The sequence below is a fragment of the Centruroides sculpturatus genome, unplaced genomic scaffold (genome assembly GCF_000671375.1).
Source record: "Centruroides sculpturatus isolate CEXI.00-Female unplaced genomic scaffold, Cexi_2.0 scaffold305, whole genome shotgun sequence".
NCBI lineage: Eukaryota > Metazoa > Arthropoda > Arachnida > Scorpiones > Buthidae > Centruroides > Centruroides sculpturatus.
In genome coordinates, this window is record NW_019384644.1 from 87,860 (window position 1) to 108,847 (window position 20,988).

Below are 20,988 nucleotides of genomic sequence, written 5' to 3' on the forward strand. Positions count from 1 at the left end.
TTAAACCTTTATAAATTTATTTTTTAAATTTACAATAAAAATATTTAAACAAATTTTTAAGTGTTTAAGAAATTTATTAAATGAACAAAAAAGAAGATCACGAAGATGTATCTAAATTACGTGGTGTGATGTTGGGCGTTTTAATCTCACTTGGCGTTATTATTAGGGAAGTGTTGTCAAGGACACGGAATGGAATGAGGGCATATGACCAACAGTTTGAGAAAGGCGGGACATCCCAGCCCTGACCGATAAGGTGATGTTAAGTATCACGTGTGAGACATTAGAGTTCTTTTCGTGGTAGTAAGGGGGTAGCACTTGCGTGCCTTTTGTACATTTAGTAGCGACTTCTGTAGCAAAATGAAAGACTTTCAGAGATGGCATCATTGGATAAAAGGTATTTCGGAATAAGTAAGAAAATAATTTCTCTTAACTCGTGACTATCGTGGATGATGGAATTCGTAAAGAGATTGCTATTGTTCTATTCCGTTATCAATATCGGCGAATAAATTAACAAAATTAAATTTGCGTGATATAAAAACGTTAAGTTTTACGTAGGAAAAATAAATAAATAAATAAATAAAATTTAAAACCTGTTCGAAATAAAAACAATTGCTTACACGGAGTTACAATTATTTATTAGCATTTTTTATTTTAAATTAATATATAATTAAAAATATTCTTTGCGATCACTGCCCGAGATTAAAATCGAAAAAAAAGCGTGGAAGTTAATGGGAATTTCTTCAAGTTTGCCAAACATTTCATAAAACATAATCATACGCTCAAACATATAATCACGAGAAACTCTTGTTCCGGAGTCATAACAATAAATCATATGAAAGAAGACAAGATACAGGCCCTACAATTTTTACGCTTTCGTTTGAAGGAATTACAAGTTTCTAGAAGTAATGTTTATTTTAAATGAAACGTAGTCCTAGATCAATTATTTGAAGCGAAAACATCAATCAGTAAGACTTCAATTGTTTTAATAAAACGTGATGTAGAACATCAAGATATCACGCGCCATTACCGTACCTATACCGATGTATTAAAAAAGTATACTTATGAGAATGTACAGTACAATATTTTAAAGATGTAACCTTGCAAATCAGATAAAAATTGAATAGTAGTAAAGTCTAGTTATGAATATTCTCTCGAACTTCTCACAATATTTTGTTTCATCGTTGACTTTTGCGTTTTATCAATTTTATTATAAATTAATTTGTTCTAAATAAAAAAAAAATTAATAATTTATTTTTCTGGATAAATAATTTTAAGATACAATTGTGTTTTATACGTATATTGTATTCAAGTGACAGGTTACAGAAAATGAGATTTTTCGAAAAAAAAACGAGCTCAGTTTTTATGGAAATTGAAGTTGTCTGCTCGACATTTGAATCCTTTATTGTATACTCTACTTGTTTTCCTCTTAACCTAAATACTATCAGTATGCTAATTTAAATGAGAATAAATTTTACATGCTAATTAGAATAGAAAGTCATCAATATGTTAATCTCTTTCGAAACACTAATGGTATTGTCAAGTCGTTAGTCACAATTAAAAAAAACACTATACTCGTTTGATTATTTTGATTAATTCTTGTGCTTACTTCCTTAAAAATAAATATAATAGTAATAATAATAAATAAATAAATGCTAATGATAAATGATATCGAAGAAACGATGATAATTTTCTCAGAAATAATAATTTTCGTAGAAATAATTATTCTGTTTACTATTACTGTGATAATTGAATAATTAATTATCATTCTGTTAAAAAGAAGAAACAGTAGCAATACAGAATACTACGAAAATATATTTGTAATTCTAGAAATTTAATTGTTATAAATTAATTTACTTTATTAAAAAATTAATTGTTTCCAATAAATTGCCGACTGTTTCCTTGTCTTTAAATTCCCATTTGAGCTCCTATAAGTTAAAAATAATGACAATTATATTTTTGTAATTGTAATTTTGTATTTTTTAAAAATATTGTATGTAAGACAATAGAGTTTCTAGAAAATAATATTAGAAAATAAACAGAATATAAAATGAACTGAGAGTGAAGCAGGACTTAACATAGGTCCTACGAATGTTTTTTATATTTGATAAATGTATAGTGTTGCTAATTAAGAATTGATGGTAGTTCAGTAGCAAGTTATTCCTAAAGCTCCTTGAAAGATAATTTGTGAAAATGGATTTAAACGCACGAATCGGTAATAACGTAGTGAATTCATAGTGAATCTAAGGGGATTTTTTCTATACACCTGTCAGGATGACTGATGATTCAAAAAATAAATGAAGATGTCAAGAATGGAAAGTTTTAATAAGAAAGGCGGAGTCATTTTTTTAAGACATCAAGAGCTAACTTAAGAAGTCTTCCGAACACATCTTATAAAGCCATATAAAATTTTAAATTCGTATTGAAAAAATATTTTAAACATTTTCAAACTTCTCCTTAAAATTATTACGCCGTTGAATTTTTAAAATTTTAGAAAATAGCATTATTTGGACGCAATTATTTCAACAGAAAACGTAGAATATTTGTAAGAAAAAAAATTATAACCGAGAAATTAAAGATATTTTTTTCGGCTTTTTACCCTAATATTTGAAAAGAAGAAATTTTAAAATTAATCCAGATTTTTTGGCAAAAGTAGGATAGCAGCATTCACGTCATTCCGGTAGAAATCGGACGAGAAACAATAGAGGAACAGCTGTTGGTTGAAAGTGGAGCAAGTTAGATAGGTGACGATACGCAGAGATGAAAGTAAAGACTGACAACTCCCTATTTTTATGACCAAGAATGCGTAGGACGAATGTGAAACTCTGCACTATATCAGTGTTGAGATCTGTAACACGCGGCACGCGCTAACTTGCACTTCCTGCCCTACATACTGTGTCTCGGAATGAAAGGTTTGGAAGTCTTTCGCCCACAGCGAGTTTGAATGGTGGGTGATGCTTTTGTAGACTGTGTGAACTGGAGTTTTGTTTTTGGTAGTTGTTTACCTTGAAGCGCCTGAATACCTGAATCATACAAGATATTTAATCTAATGAAGCATTTATTAATGCACATTTATTTTTAAATTAAAAACGCGTTACTTCTTATGAAATTTTTAATTAAATTTTAAATTTTACTTATTTATTTTAAGACGAAAATTAGATATCTTTTTTATTTATATACTGATTTTTAAATAAAAACACAAAAGAACTGGGATTATTAAGTGTTTAATATAATAATAATTATAATAATAATAATAATATAAAACTTACAGAAAAATAATTAGGTGATTAATTATTATAAAGTTCAGTTTATGAATGACATTGGAGTATATTTATGTTTTATTTTCGTGCTTTTGGAAGATAATCGTATGGAGGGAAAATTAAATCAGGTATTGTTGATTCTTGATTACTGCCGAAGTTTCTCGAGTTCATAGTTTGATAATCACTCGGATATGTGGGTTTAAAGTTATATTGATATGAGTTTGAAGAAGGTAAGTAATTATAATTGGTTTCCATATTTTGACCATATACATATGGATTAGGATAACGGTAAAATGGATATTGGAGTTGTCCAGGATTATTTAATGGCATACCAGGATAGATTATTGATGTAGGTGGTTGTTGGCTTTTGTATGACCAGTAATATGGCCAGAAACAGATATAACAATAAGGTCGCACCAGTTTAATACTTTTAGTAGGAGGTGGAGGTGGCGGGGGCGGTGGTGGAGGAGGAGGAGGAGGAGGAGGAGGTGGTGGTGGTGGTGGTGGTGGTGGAGGAGGAGGCGGAAAAGGAGGATTTGGAGGTCTTGAAGGATTAAAATTACTTGGAGGAGCAGAAGCTCTTAAAAGTTTAGGTGGCGGTGGAGGAGGCGGAGGCGGAAAAGGCGGATTTGGAGGTCTTGAAGGATTGAAATTACTTGGAGGAGCAGAAGCTCTTAAAAGTTTTGGCGGTGGCGGAGGAGGCGGCGGCGGAAAAGGCGGATTCGGCGGACTTGAAGGACTAAAATTACTTGGAGGAGCAGAAGCGCTTAAAAGTTTCGGAGGTGGTGGAGGAGGCGGAGGCGGAAAAGGAGGATTTGGTGGNGGCGGGGGAGGTGGCGGCAGTGGTGGTTGAATAATAATACTTTTACGACGAACTATATTGTGTTTGCTTTTTTCATCTTTGCTATCTACATCTCTTTTATTTCTCTGTAATGGTTGCTGGTTTATGGGATTATAATAGGACTGAACTGTAGCCGAGGCAGGACTTTCGTTACTTGTACCAGGCTCATTTGTCTTCACAACGGCTCGAAATCCGTTTTCATCAGCAACATAATCAACTCTTCTCAATTGTCCATTCGCATTAATTGTATAACTACCCGTCACTCTACCATTTGGTTCTCTCATTTCGTGTCTTGTATGATATCCATCTCCACTTGGTGCAACATATGAAAAGTGATATCCTTTTTGATTATTTTCGCCGTGTGTTGCATCAGGAAATAAAGAGGGATCAGGAGGAGACAAAATTTCTCTTTCAAGCTGAAATGTATGTAATATATATATATATATATATATCAATAATATAATTTATATATTACTTTACATCTTAAATGTTAAAATTAAACATTTGAAATCAATGAATAAAACCTCCGAATAACGGCCTCTGATGGGAACATAAAATGGCCACTGTTTAGAGGTTATTTTGTATACATTTTTCATTAAAAAACGTAAAGTTCTTCAAAAATTGGGGGAAAAAACTGTTTGGAGTTAGTCATTATTGTATGTTCGAATGTATCTTATATAATTTTTACGAAAAATGGGTATTTACCGCTTGACGATCATTTGGATCCTGTCCATATGGATAATTCTGTCCATATGGATTATTTTCTCCATATGGATAATCCTGTCCATATGGATTATTTTCTCCATATGGATAATCCTGTCCATATGGATTATTTTCTCCATACTGAGCAGTAACTAACGTAACGCAAGTCAAAAGTCCCTGTAGTAACAGGATCTGGAAAATAAACATTAAAATATAACATACTTTACAATAATTTAAGACATAAAACAATTATTTGAAATATAAAATTTTTATACTTAATAGTATAAGAACATTAAATATTAAATTTATTAAAACGTTAATGTAAAATATATAAAAATATTATACTTTAAATAAATATAAACTGACAAAATATAATAAAACCTATTTAATTATTTCTAATTTCATTTCTGAAGCTAGAAAATTACTGTGTAAAAATATTTCGCTGTTAATAATAATAACTATTATATTTATTTTTTATATAAAAGCAATTTTAATTAATTAGAAAGAAACATAATTATATCTTTAATGCAATTAAAATTATTTTATAATCATAACACAAAACTGATTTTAAATTAATATAATTATTCAATTAATAAAAATAATTCTAAATTAATTCTTTGATTAATTTTTTTGTATTTTTCGAAGTTTATAATATTTTATTTTATAAAATTATTCTATAGAATTCGAGTTATCATGTGCTTTTAAAGTTCAGTTTTATTCAAATTAAGCTTTGTTCCATACTAGAAAACCCTTTGATAAAATGTACTTTAAATTTACTATTATTATTTTTTAAAATATTCATAATTTTTAAAATATAAATATTCTTTTCAATTTAAAAATTTCAATATTTTTCCTAATAAAATTATGTATGCTCTAATTAATATTTTATAATAATAATATAAAAGATTATAAATAGATTATCACAATAGATTATAAATAATATATATTATATTGTATAATCCATTTTAAATAAGAGATAAATTATTAATTCTCAATCACTGTATTGATAGTAAGCAAATTAATTTTATTATGTTTAAGTAAAAAAAAAATTCTAACTTAAATCTGTAAATTAGTAATTAAATATATATAAATATTTAAATGAATAATTATAACCATACCTTAGACATGATTAGAGGAGGCATAGTTAGACTATACCATGCTAGTGTTATAATATCATATTTAGATTCATATCTATAGGCCTATATATACATATTAAAATTTTGCAAATCATAATTAATACTTAAAAATTAAATTTGTAATGATTATAGTGATATAATTTTTATCGTTATTGCATGAATTACATTTGTTGTATAATTATTAATCAATACAAAGTATGACTTTTAAATTTATAAATTGTAAGTAAAAGGTTAATAAAATTAGATATATATAATCAGATTTGTGAAAATTTACAGTAATAATTTTGAATTTAAATTAGTTTTGATGTTCTTTTGTAGAATTCATGACACAGGAACTCATTTACAAAGGTGTAAATGGCTCAGACGTGTAGACTCAATAGTAAATCAAAAGTAGAGAAGAGGGCCACTATAGATAAATGACCCATTTGATATTCAATTAACGTGACCATTCGGATCAAAGAAAAACAGACGAGCAAAGGATTTAAGTGCAGCAATAAATTAACGTTGACAAGAAGAATAAGGTCATTACACCATGCAGAAAGTAATCTAGATCTTATTCATATATTAAAAGATCAGAAAAAGACAGATGGAAGAAGCTCCAATCTCTGTAATATTATTAATTTAGTTCTAATTTTTGTAAAATTTGCACTAATTAATTAATATTTCAATTAGTAAATATAAATAAAATATTGTCATTTGTACAGAAATATAAATCTTAAAATGATTCAAATGAGAAATTTTTACCTTTGAACTAATGTAAAAACTAATAAAATGACAATGTTTGAGAATTTAAAAAAACTTTTGTTAATGAATATAAAAGTTAAAAAAATTACTTATAAAATATTTTACATTAAACTTCATTGATTTAATTGTATTATGAAAATAAGTAATTTACAACAACACAACAAAGTCTAAGGATGCAAACTTCGAAAGGATGCAAACAATTAGAAGGATGCAAAATTATTATTTACATTCATCAGATTCTTTATTAGTCTGAAGAATATAAATAAAGCTTATTCTTCTATCAAAATAATGAATTTCATATTATCATTAGTTTTAAAAATTTATATCCTTCTATATTACTATTAATCAATTGCTGTCATATTTATTCAATCTTTAAGATAATTAATCCATTATAAAAATAAAATTAAATGAATAAATTTTAATTGAAAACATTTTTCATTATTGGGCTGCGATTTGAAAGAATTATAGACCTATAAATTTCCACTCTCGTTCGTCTGTACGTCAGTCTTTCCTTAATCTCAAGAATAGAGTTAGATAGATGAAAGATAATACCAGATATTGAGATCTTAGAGGCAGAAGGCCCCGATAACTTTATACAAATATATAATGAAAACCCGAACTCATATTATATCAATTCAAAATTTTCCCCTGGAAGGTGTTAGATAGATGACCGGCACGACTCTATTGTTAAAGGAAAAGCATGATGTACAAGGGCAAGCGACTACTAATTTGAGGTGGGGAGCATATATTTTGAATTAAATAAATTAAAATTATGATTAAAAAATACAGATATTATTGTGACATTGGGACGATGTTATAATAAAATAATTTATTATTTAGGTTATTCACGTTTAATACTTAAAATATTTCTTATAAACTATATATATATTTTTTAAAATTAAAATACTTTACAATTTTTTTTAATATTTATTAATAAACATTTTAAATTTGTTCTCTTATACAAAACCATTTTATTAATTTAACTGATTAATTTACAAGAATTAAAAGTCTAGATTATATATACAGTATTTTTAAAATAATTTATCAGAAATTTATATACTGCAACCATTTCATTATAAGTTTAAAAAATATTTATATAAATTAAAATTTTATATGGATTTTTACAGCTTAATTATACAAAGTTTCTCAGTGAAGTGAGTCGTAATATAAATGATCGTCAATAATTTGGGATTTTCCCGAATCAAATGATATATCACGTAATGAATATCTAGAAAATGACCTCAATTCTAAAATTAAATATCAGTGTTTACTGTATTCAATTTAAAATATTGTGAAATCAACAATTTTAAAAGTAACCGAATAAAATTAATTTAGTTTATTATATCATCAATTTAAAGTTAATTATGTTCATTATGAGTTTTACATCATTTCCTTTCTTCGTGTTAAATAAAGAACTGATTAAAGCATAACTTTAATGTTTAATTATGTTTTAATTACTGTTCTTACATATACAAAAATTATTTTTTGATAAGTAAGCGACGTTAAAACTTGATAAATTTCCAAAGGTAGTATTACAGTATAATTCGGTTAAAAATTTATTATACAGTATTTTTTAAACTTTTTATATTTATTTAAAATAATAAATAAAAAAACAAGTTTTTAGAATATTTTATTCTTTTAAAATTATTTTAAAAAATTGAATATAAAATTGCCCGACAAGATGTAAAAAAAGAAATAATAACTGCTTTATGGAAATATACAAAAATCACTAATTTTTTAAATGATAAATAAAATGTAAAATGTCTGCCATACTCTATATTTTAGATAATAATACCTTAGCACGTCAGTTGGTCTATCAGGGAAACTAGAATTAATATTTTCATCATTTTACATTCTCCAAAATTATCCATGTGCTAACCTCGTCGTTTGATGAGATTTTTGTAAAACGATTTACAAAAATGACTCGGAACAGGAGTTTCGAGATGAACTTTTGCAATTTCCGGAGTTTACTTTTTTAGGAAAAGAGTAAATTTTAATCTAGTGAAATTGTAAAGCTCTTTAAAGGCTGAGAATTAGAATCCACGTTCCCGAACTTGTTCATCTTGCTTGCTGGGCATTTACCTTACACTCCCCCTCAAGTAACGCTAGAGAAAAAGGTCGTTTTCATTTTTAAAGAGAGTGAAAAACAACATATGCAGCCATGGCTGTCGAGAGTTTATTTGGGGACCGCGAATCAGAGAGTTCATTTTGCCCTTTAGCGAAACCTTTCTGTATTTTTTTTTCTTTTTTGAATAAATAGAATACATAGAATGTTTCTTTATTAGTAAAAATCAGTTTAAAAACTTTTTTGTTAGTAAAAATAACATTAATTTATAAGTGTAGGGACCACTACGATTCGCCAAGTTTTCACTGGTCCAGGGAAAAATCCCCGCTTCCTTCTCGACGGCTCTGTGTTTGTCGTATTGTGCTTCAGCACAATACGACAAACTCGCCTAATTTCACTTCTAATTATTTCTGTCCAGACGGATATTACAAAAAAAGATTGTGGAGACGAAAGTTACAAAAACCTCCAAACAACGGTTACTGACGGAAATATAAAAAATGGCCTTTGATAGGAGGTGGCGTTATGGAGGTTCGACGGTATAAACAAACACAATATACAGTAGGCTACATTGAATAATATAGTGTATTCCATTTCATTATTATAACTAAAATACTGTATATATTTTAAATATTTATGATTAAATATATACAAAATTATTGCTTATGATTTTTCATATTAAAACATAAAAAGCACAAATGGCATTAGATCTAAGTATATAATTTATAGTTGATGGAATGAAATGGATATAGTATATAAAAGTTTCCATTGGTCAAGTATAGAAGCGGTAGTGATATGATTCTTTTCATTTAAATTCTGAATAGACAGTAAATCTAAGTGGATGCATTGTATTGTCCTTAGATGTCAAATATTTCCAAATAAAAACAAGATGTCTCATTATAACATTCCTTAGCTTTCTCCACGCTTTAGGCAAACATCTATTTTTTATTATCCAAGGTTGCATCTTTAATTTGTTATATTTTCAAGTAGTAATAATTTAGAATAAGTCGAATACGTTCTTTTTTAAAGCGAATGACCTAATTTCTATTTTTTTTTTCGATCTTTATCCAAAACGTTAATTTATAATAAACATAAATCATTTGTTATTTTAAATTTAAGAATAATATAATTAGTTTTCCGATTGAAATTTTATTATTATTATTTTTATAATAAAATGCATTAAATTAATAATGTAAGCGAATACCCGCAGCAATTTACATTCTCGAAGTAAACAGGTGGCAAATTTTCTGCCTAGACGTTTGTATATATTTAGGACGAGAATAAAATGCGCACCCTAAAAAGGAGAATTAAATCAGGAAAATTGTGGGAACAACGATGAGACGGTACAGAATGACATAACAAATACGGAACTATGGATTAGTGTGAGGATTCATCAATCATCATTAGTAAGACGTGTGTAGGATGAGAGGTGAGCACGCTGCTGAACGAAGAACTGATAAGGATTCAGTTAGAAGAGGCTCTTACTCGATCATTTCTTTTCATTATGATTCTTAAATATCCAAATTTTCAAAATAAATACGAATGTGCTATTTACTATTCAAATTATATGTCTTGTATCACTTTTAATAGTAAAACCATGTCTAAGCGCGTTAAACTCCTGTCTAGGTTTTTGGTTAATGATCTGAACATCTGTAAAAACTGTAAAAATGCGAATTTTTCTATAAATCTTAAAGATAGATTGGAAAAAATTGAAGTTATCTTTCCTTTCTCTTGTTAAGGCGTCAGAGTAAGTGATAATGAAATAGGTCATGACATATTGTAGAATATTCAGAAGTAGATAGAAGATAATAGAGCCAATTCATCATTGGTATGTCAACACTTTACATTGTGAAATATAATATTACGTAATGGATAATTTTAAATTGATTGAGCACTTAGAAGTATTTTATGCAATGGATAACGAGCCTATTTATATACGCAAAATATCCAGCTTATTGATTGCATTTCAAATTGAGTTTATTATTTACATTAATGATTACGCCTATCATCGTTTTATGTTTCGTATTGTAAATCGACTCTTCGAATGATTACGTGCTCGGAAAGTTAATGAAGAGTTGACGTGATTCCTCCCTTGTGAATGATTGGAAAGTTGTGTACTTGTTCTCGCCCACAACATAACTTACATTCATTACTTTTGTTACCGGAACTGTGTGGTAGGCAACTATAGACATATGTGAATATGGCTATAGTTTCATGTAAATTAAATGTTTACGGCTTCATTAATGGCTAGAATTAAAATAATAAGTTTTATATCTCAATTACAATTTAGTTAAATGAATTTATTCTAACAGTTTTTCACGATTTCGCAGAACAAATATTTCTTTCATTCACGATTGTTATTTTTCACCGAGCTATTTCTTAGAAAATTCCTTATTAAATTAATAATTAAAATAAATTACATTTGTTAAACAAAATATTTAAAAAAACTTTAATTCTAATTAATTAATTTATATATAAAATATTATCATTATGTTTAAATTTATGTCATAAATCATTGTATAATTTTATTCATCTGATGGTGCGCATTTATTCTCTAACAATTTTAATTATGTGAAATTTGATTCGTATTTAAAACATACTTTTTTTTCATTTTTATGGCTTCTAGCTATCCAGATGAATAATTTCGTAGACTAGAATTATACAGATTTCATTTTATCTATTGTGTTGCTTTGAAAGCAGTGCAGGAGATTTATTAAAAGACGTCAAGCTGATCTCCTTTTCAACTATAAAAACTATTTTCCCCCACTCTCTGATTAAATCAATAAATCAAATTTCGTATTTAATAGTTTACAAAGGGACATTTTCAAAAGTTAGACCGACGTGAACTTAAGTATATTTCATTCTAGCTATTAAAAAGAATTATCGAGTCGCAGTCACTGTGACAGCGAAATTTAGGTTTTTAAAAGTGATTTATAGAACGGTTAATCGAAATAAAATTTTTATTAATTAATTACGGGTAAAAATAACATTTTTATTCAATTTAAAAAAATAAATAGAAAATTATTGATTAAATTAGAGATGTGGTTCCATTGTTGTTACTCTTGCCCCCGAGGCAATCAATGATAACAAAGCCTTTATAGAAATCAGTTATAACCTCATTTTATATCCTGGAAGAAAACATTATGAGTAATAATGATTCGTCAATATTTGTAAGCGTAGACTACATTGTTACTGACCGAAAATCTTTTAAGCGTAATTTTTAATAACATATACACGCATTGTCATACGCAAATACACATAAATCAAATTTTTATTGGCATATATATTTTATTTATTTAACTTGTACAAAGACAAAATCTTAAAGAGAAGATAGATGCACATTAAAATAACAATAGAACTATATTAAGAACGAAGACAATTAAAAATACATCGTTTTTTTAAACAAGAATAGTTTAAAATTAAAATGAAAACAATATACTGTATACGGTAGGCCTTCTGTTTAATGTACAAAAATTTCAGTACATTATAATGTTGTTTTAATACATCTTATAAGTTGTACTGTACATTATTGATGTATATTTTTAAAACACATTCGACTTAACAATTTTTAGCAATAGCAATAGTATCTTTTTAAAAGAATATTTGATATTTGAACTTTAAAATTCAGATCAAAACGATATTATAGTACTATAGTAATTATAGCAATGTTTTAACCAAGAGCAAATCTTTGGGAGGCAATTTTTAATTCGTGTGATGAAATAATACAGAAATTTTAACGCTTTTATAATTACTTAAAATATACAATATAAAAGTGTAACAAAGTTCAAAAAGTAAGTATAAAAATATTAAAATATAAAGCTCTTGCTAGCAATAAGTGGCGACAGGGATAAAATTTTAAGGGCATTCTTATCACATCTTCTAGATTCATCCCTAGGTATAATAATCTTAAAATTGCATTCAAACAACAATAGCACATATGCTACAATTTTAATTTGACAATTAAAGAATAAATATTGATTTTATTTTGTATCTGCTTCAATCAAATTGATGTCCTATAAAGAAATGATTAAAATATACTAGAAAATGTTTAATTTTTTCATTTATTTAATATTTTTATTTAAAGTTTTTAAAATATTAATATAAAAATTAGTAACTACGAATAATAAATGTCTTAAAAGTTAGTTTTTATAAAGTCAAACTATCGAATGACAGAATTTAAGGCGTTGTTCCTCGTTCGTTGGATCATGATTTTAATTTGAAGTTTGTCATGTTTATACGTTTCGTGTCTGTTTTGATGGAAATAATTGTTTAAGGAGCGGTCACAAAGCATGCAGCCATTCCGTTTAACAAAATAAAAATAAAATACATTGCAAATTTTAGACATGGTTTCGCCATCTAGTGACTAAAATTAGAAACATCGGAAATAAATATTTTATACTTTATTAATCCAGAATCTGTGTAGGGTCGAGAAAGGCCTCGTCCTCTTACATTCTTTAAGATCTCAATATATTAAGATAACAAAACAGGGTTACAAATTATATTATATTACTAAATAAAATTTTTCAAAAAATACCGCATACTTTTTCTTAAATTCACAAGAAATGCTACAATTATGGCGTCAATTATGGCTCTCCGGGAACGGGATCAAGTTTGGCCCAGAAATTCAGGAATTTTTCGGAGATGGTCTGTTCCGTCCTTTCATTACCGTTCGATCTTATTTGGATCCGGCAGAATCTGTTTAGTGTTTTTCTTTGATAAATGTGTAAATAAATTATTTTAGTATGATATCATTTACGAATAGCCCCTAATTGGACAACGTATTGACTAAAGTCACAAACCCTATCGCTTTCAGTGGAATCGGTTCAGTTTGTGACTATGCAAAGAAACATATTAAAATGCTTCTACATCAGCCAATTACATGCAACGTTACACTTTTGAGCATGGTATAAATTATATTATTCTGACGCATGAACGTCTACAGAAAGTTTTCAAAGCTTGGAAACAAATAATTACATCAATAATTTTTGGGGGTTTTTCCTTCATAAGTACATTATAGAATACAGTGTTGTATCAAAGCGTCCCATAGTCCAGAGTGTAAGTCTCAATCACTTTTACAATTATCATTCATGGAATTTTTGCTGAATCCCAGAGAGTGAATGCCTCGTTTGCCCCTCACTGCGGAGGCGCGTGTTCTGACGTCGGATGCATAGTTAAATGGCCATCAAAAGAGTTACGTCTTAGCGGCAGCAAAAAGTATTCTGTCTTGGAATTTTTATTGGAAGCGCGGTGGCCAATAAAGAGATATCCCATGGTATTTTTTTCATGCAACAGTCTAAACATGGAGATCGGGTAGGTTCCTGCGAAAACTGTTCTATATGTAAGCATTTGATATTCAGTCAAAAAGGCTACGACTGATTAGTGTACTTCAGAATGTGCAAAACTGCGAATATATCAATCTTTGCTTTCAATTTCTAGCTGGTTGCAGGGCCTAATTTGGCACAAGGCAGGCAAGGCACTTGACCGGGGCCCGTAATTAATTGGGGCCCGTAATAGGTTCTAAGCGTGCCATTGTTTTATTAGTATTGCGAATTACTATATTATTAGCGCCATATTCAAAAGTTAATAATTAAGAATAACATTACCTACTGCTCCGACATTTAACAACATCACTGAGAATTAGATAATGCTTGTATATGCGAATTAGATCTGTTCGGTGGAGTTCAGAATAAAACAGTGTTTGTTGAGAAAAATATAATGTTTATTGCTGCATAATTTTACTGTAGCCCCAAAAATACAATGTAAAAATAAAAATACTTTAATTTTAAATATTACAATTTTATTTATATTTGTAGTAATACAAAATTTGTAAAGGGGCCCGTAAATATTATTTTGCTTAGGGTCCGCGAAGGTCTAAATTAGTCACTGGCTGGTTGCATTGATTGAGTGATCGACATTAATACTAAAATCAAACCAAACAATAAATTTAATTAGGAAGAGAGACAGAAAGAAAAAATAATTCTAATAATTACAAAAACGAAAAAAACTTAGGCTAATATCACAATATTGCAACAAAATTAAGAATCACATTTCTGTTATCCAATGTGTAATTGTTAGTTTTTTAGGATCGAATTTTGTAGAATGATCAGTATTAGACGTTGTAAAACGAGAGACACGGATGATCGTATGGCCGAGAGTGACACGTGAGGCTGAGGAGACCCGTGAACAAAGCATTCTGGGATTGATAGACTGAAAACAACACGTGGTTATCCGGGAGTGAAAGCGACAATTTCGATCTTTCGCGAGGAGTTTTGTAAATGCTTTAAGAGATTTTCATTATAAACTTTTTATATTATGAATTATTATAAGAGGCAAAAAAGTTTAATTTTCAAGATAGAGATGAATTTAAAAAAAAAATGTAAATGTTAATAACAAGTAAATCTTAGTTAAGTCTGACTCTTCTCTTCTCGAGATATGGCGCATGATCCTCCTCTATCTCCCTACTCTGATGATTACGAAACGAAATCTGGCACAATAGTTTGTGTATGAGGGGCATTGATGCTATTAAATTTTCTTAGCTAAAAGTCGACATTCATACTTAAATATTAAACGAAATACAAGCCAACACACACACAAGCGAAATTTTTTTCCCGTTTTTTTTTTTCTTGTTTTTTAGTTTTTTCGGTTCAGAGGGTCTCAAAGCATGGAGATTTGCAAAAAACTCGGAGGGTCAAATTTAACTCGGTTCCAGCACTTTCCATTATTATGCGTACTGAACAGCCGGAAAAGTAAAGCATTAATTTTTTTAATCAATATAGAATTATTGATAACGATTATGTTGTTGATGATCCTATCAAAGGAAGTTGTGTAACTCATATTCTTATTTATTGTTACTCCGTTATATTAATTAATACTGTACATGAACAGAATATTAACTATAAAATATCATTATGGGATAAAAAACGAATTTGTCCATTAATTAATACCGCAAGTAACAATAGGACCTGCTTCTCCTTCGATTAACGGCCATGATCCTTCCTCGGTCCATATCAAAATACCAGATAAATTAATAATGGACATTGTTTTTTCAGGATAAACGTATTGCACGTGCTAATAATTTTTTTAAAACTCTTTTTGCCCTGTGGACACTAAGAGGGCCTCTTTTAGCAGCCATTATGGGTTTGGCCAGACCCACAATAGGGCGTCCAGATGGGAAGTTCTAATGGGCTAGGACAAAATAGCGAAACCGAAATCGTATGATACGTTACGTGCCAGATGATTTCTTCCGACATGCCAATTTGGCCACGCCAATCACAAGTTTACCACTCTAGGCAGGAGATTACTCCAATCCTGCCCCGACTACGACGACCGCATTGTTTTGAAGCTATAGGTGTAGAAAGTACCGCAATGTAGTTCGTTTGCTAGGATAGCCAATATTTTGGACCGAAAAGTAGTCTCGCGTTCTCACTGTCAAAGCATCGCTGTAGAATGCCAAATTTTATAACAAGCTCTTTGTATTTTAATTAAATAAAACCTTCGATTTCGAAGGGTTTTCTCCAAGCATTCAAAATTTTGAGTATTTACTATAAATCTACAGCTTCATTAAAACTATTATTAATAAAAATTACCATATTATTTATTTATATTTGTAACGTTATTATTTACCGACCACACGGAAACTTTAATCGAAAATAGTTAATTTTCCTTCTTATTCAATCGCATTGCATGATTGTTGGCAAAACGTACCGAAAAGCAGTACCACCGTTAGAGCCGGGCAACTGGGGCACAAAACGTGCCCAGGGCCCCACGCTTAAAAGGGCCTCACTCTTAAGAAGTTCAGTGTTCGATTTTTTTGTTACGCCATTTCGCCTTTTTACGATAATTTGGCATAGCGCTCCATAAGAAATATATTGAACCACAATAAATTCTCTGTGCCATATTTAGGCATTTATAGCACATAAAATGGTAACAATTTAAAAAATCTAAACATTAAAGTACTTATTTAATAATAATGTTAATTGGTACAATTCTTCATCTGCAGTAAATAAGTAAAGTGTGAAAAATAATTGACACAAATTTAAGTTTTGTAATACAACTATTAAAGAGATTTAATAGTTATATTACAAAATATGTAATAGATTTTAGAGAAAATTGTTTATTAAAATCAAAATTAATAGCAAATGAAATTTGTACAAAATGCGACATTCCTCTTGTATTCAAGTAAATGAAAACGTTTATTTGATGAGGAAGGAACAGATAAATGTATAAATACCCTTCCCGAGATTAATTTTTTATAGAAACTATTTTTTTAGCAATAGTAATTTTATTTAAAAAATAACATATTTTTAAGGGATAAACCAGTAATGGTATATAGAAGGGGTCACAAACTGGCGGCCCGCGAGCCGGATACGGTCCGTTAAATTTTCATATCCAGCCCGCGGCCTTGGTGATTTCTTTTCTAAAAATCAATGTTTTTAACATCTTGCAGGGATTAAAACGGAAAAAATTCAAACGTCTAACAGTTTACAAAGTCTTAGAGACCTGGCAACAAAAGGACATTTGTTAGAGTCTTTTTTACAAAATAACAGTATGTTTTAGTTTACTGAATAATATTGAATACGGTCCGTATCTGATGTACAGTAGAGTACACCTATTTGAATGGCCTTTTGCTGCATTTGTCTTTGCGATCCCCGGTATATAGTCTCGTTTTCCCCGCAGTGTGGACAAGCCGGAGAAGACAAGAGATACTTTGAGAATGTACAGTACAGTATTGAATTTTAATATTTATTCTATCAACAGTGATCGTAAATATCGGATTTCCATGTAATTTTCAAACAGATAGTTGTGTCTACTGTTTGATATCCATTTGCAGACAACGTTCCAGTCCAAAGCGAGTGGACCTCTCGGTTTATCTCAATAAGATGTACATGCAAAACCGTTTGATTCCATTGAATACATTGGACATTTTGCCGAAAGGTGTTACACTGACTGTTGAAAACAAAAACTATCAAAAATGCTTTGCATAATACAATAGAGGTAAAAATATAAATCTCTTTAGAATCGGCTTTTTCATTCTATTGTTTTCTAAATGGAATCGTCTTTAACGAAGATTTTTTCTGCTCCCTAGAGCTTCGAGTTCGAAAAGTTTAACTATAGTAAAGTCCAATTATTCAGCTACCACAAATCCGGAATTACCAGAAAACCGACTACTCTTGAATATGGTAAGCTGTAGTAAAGCTGTAGTTCACCGTGCGGACCTTGAATTTTAGTTTCTGTGATGTACGCGTTATACGACGCCAGTTCCATCATGTTCTATATTTATCTTCGTATAATTTTTAATCTAAAAATTGTTGTATGCATAACATTCCTTTTTTAAGAGGATAAATAATGATTAAACAGACCATATTTTAAAAATATATTAATTTGCATCTGTTAAATGCAGTTTCGTTCTTTACTTTCTACTGTTTACTTTATATTTTAAGTATATATTTAGCCCGTGTCCGAAAAACTGGACCACTTTTCGACCCAAAACTTGTTGGATAATTGGTCTGGAACTATATAAGATAAAGAATATTGTTTTTTTTCTTGCTGAGGTTGTATTGCCATAAGTTAAGGTATGTATAGTTTAAAATAAACAAGTTTAAACAATGCAAACTTTATTCCAAAATGATTTTGATTTTATCAGGTATAAAAAAATAAAAATAACGAGCAATTATAAAAAAATAAAAAACTGCCAGGACAAATTATGACATTTATAGAAAATATATTTCTTTTTGACCATACATACATAGATGAGTCTTTGTCTATTTTCTGTCCCTTCACACGCTGTACGAGGCAACAACAAATTCCAGAAAATAGGCAAGGGACAAAAAATAGACAAAGACTTATCTATGTATGTATGGTCAAAAAAAAATATATTTTCTATAAATAACGAGCAATTATTTATTGTGACATTGTCAAAATGCCTGGTTGCAATTTTTTAGATCTCGATGCACAATGCTCTTGATTTTAGTAGTGTCTTGCTCCTGTACATCATACTTTCCTGTTAACAAGAGAGTCATGCCTATTATCTATCTAACAGTTAGATTCTAACTGTTCTGGAGGAATTTTTCAATTAAAATAGCGGGACTTCCCAAAAAACCGGAAGTCCGTTATTTGTTAATCGGGGTCTCCTGCTCTTAAGCTTTCCATATCTGGTTTCCATAGATCTGAAATTTTTAAATTACAGTCTAATAATAATCCAACGATTTCTGTATTGATCTACATTTACAGATTTTATATAGTTGTTACTGTGAATGACCGATATCTAGCGAATGTCAACATTCTCCGGTGAATGTCAGCATTCACACAGTCGTTTCGTGTATGTACGAAATATTTGTTAAATATCATTATTTCTCACTTACACTGGCAAATGTCGACATTCAGCATGCACTGACGGTGAATGTTGAATAAAAATATTTTTATTACATTAAGACAAAAATGCAACATTTTAATATGTGGAAATAGGAGAAAGCTTAAGTAACAGCATATGTAAATAAACTGTTGAACCTAAAACGAATTATGACGAAACGAGAAAATGGGTACATTCTAAATCATTAAAGAAAATAATACAATAATAAACTTACACATAAATTATGTGATTNCTACAACTGTCAAGAATTAACGTGATTGGCGAAGCGTAGTGACAGCGGGCCAATAGAGAGCAGGATCCTTGCCATAATGCGGTTTGTGCGCAACTTTCGTACGTGCGTTAATCAAGCCGAATAGTTTGGCCGAATATTCGGTACTGTGATTGTTACTGTGAATGACCGATATCTGGCGAATGTCAACATTCTCCGGTGAATGTCAGCATTCACACAGTCGTTTCGTGTATGTACGAAATATTTGTTAAATATCATTATTTCTCACTTACACTGGCAAATGTCGACATTCAGCATGCACTGACGGTGAATATTGAATAAAAATATTTTTATTACATTAAGACAAAAATGCAACATTTTAATATGTGGAAATAGGAGAAAGCTTAAGTAACAGCATATGTAAATAAACTGTTGAACCTAAAACGAATTATGACGAAACGAGAAAACGAGTACATTCTAAATCATTAAAGAAAATAATACAATAATAAACTTACACATAAATTATGTGATTAACGTTATACAATCTTATTTATTGCAACAACTTAAACTGTTATGGCATTTCGAATTGCACAAGAGTTCCTTGCTTTTACAACTGCATTTATTGGTGGAACACTTTTTTTTGCAATGACAGTTTATAGCCTTGCCCTCTACTTTTTGAATTAGCTGCAGTTGCTTATTCAGCGATATTTCTTGAGAAGAAATCTCATCTATAGAAAGTAACTTTTTTTTTTTTTTACAAATTACGAACTGATTGCGTTATTATGTGATTACGAACTGATCTGTTAATGGTGTCTTTTATTCGGATATCGCCGACGCCTTACCGACGACTCCTCTCATCCTCTGCCACACGATCTGACAAACCGTCTTTTAGATAGGACAAGGTCTTTTGATCCCCACTTCACGGAATCAAAAGACCTTGTCCTATCTCCGGCTACCCACAAAGGATTTGGCCTCAACAGACTGTCGCCTCTCTGTCGACATCGGCTTCCCGGGTGTCGTTTCGACCTCCACCAAAGCTTATCTGTGTTTGTCGACATACACTGGCGATTATTCGAATGTATAATAATATATCCAAATATTCGGACTTTCACCGATGTATTTTGTATGTGTCGACATTCTCTAATTTCGGTCTTTCACAGTAACATAGTTTCATTGAATGCATTCGATTATCCACCGAGAATGTTATGTCATATAAAATGAATACGTTATGGACTTAAACAATATTGTTTATTTTTGAAATGAGATACACAAAATGTCTCTTCACTTCACTTTTAGAATAATAACATAATATTGTATTTAAAATTATAAGTTACATGTGTATTATACATTTCATTTACATTTATATATATATACACATACATTATACTTATACAAAATTCTGGTTAATACCGGTCTAATTTTTTAATGCATCTTAATATTTTACTTTCCAGATTGATTTGCTGTATAAACGAACGTTGACAATTAATGAATTACTGTTTTTAACGGCAAAAATGATTCCAAGATAAAAGTAAAACTATTGATATATCATGAAAAAAGAATAAATTCAAAAAGTATTTTTGAATGCTTCTGCCGGGTGAAGTTAGTTACAGAAAATGAATTCCATTAGAAGCCACGGAACCATCGTCAAGGTCTCACCCTTTTCCGTGGG

At 29.6% G+C, this 20,988-nt stretch overlaps 1 protein-coding gene across 1 annotated transcript; it reads right to left on the reverse strand.

Moving 5' to 3' along the window:
- Positions 1 to 2,883: 2,883 nt before the first annotated feature.
- Positions 2,884 to 5,957, reverse strand: LOC111626141 (formin-like protein 3). The gene is made up of 4 exons (XM_023369440.1): positions 5,919 to 5,957; positions 4,804 to 4,992; positions 3,821 to 4,514; positions 2,884 to 3,020 (listed from the first exon to the last, which is right to left on the reverse strand). Exons 1-4 carry the CDS (start codon positions 5,940 to 5,942, stop codon positions 2,884 to 2,886), a joined length of 1,044 nt encoding a protein of 347 aa, XP_023225208.1. The 5' UTR covers positions 5,943 to 5,957.
- Positions 5,958 to 20,988: the final 15,031 nt, after the last annotated feature.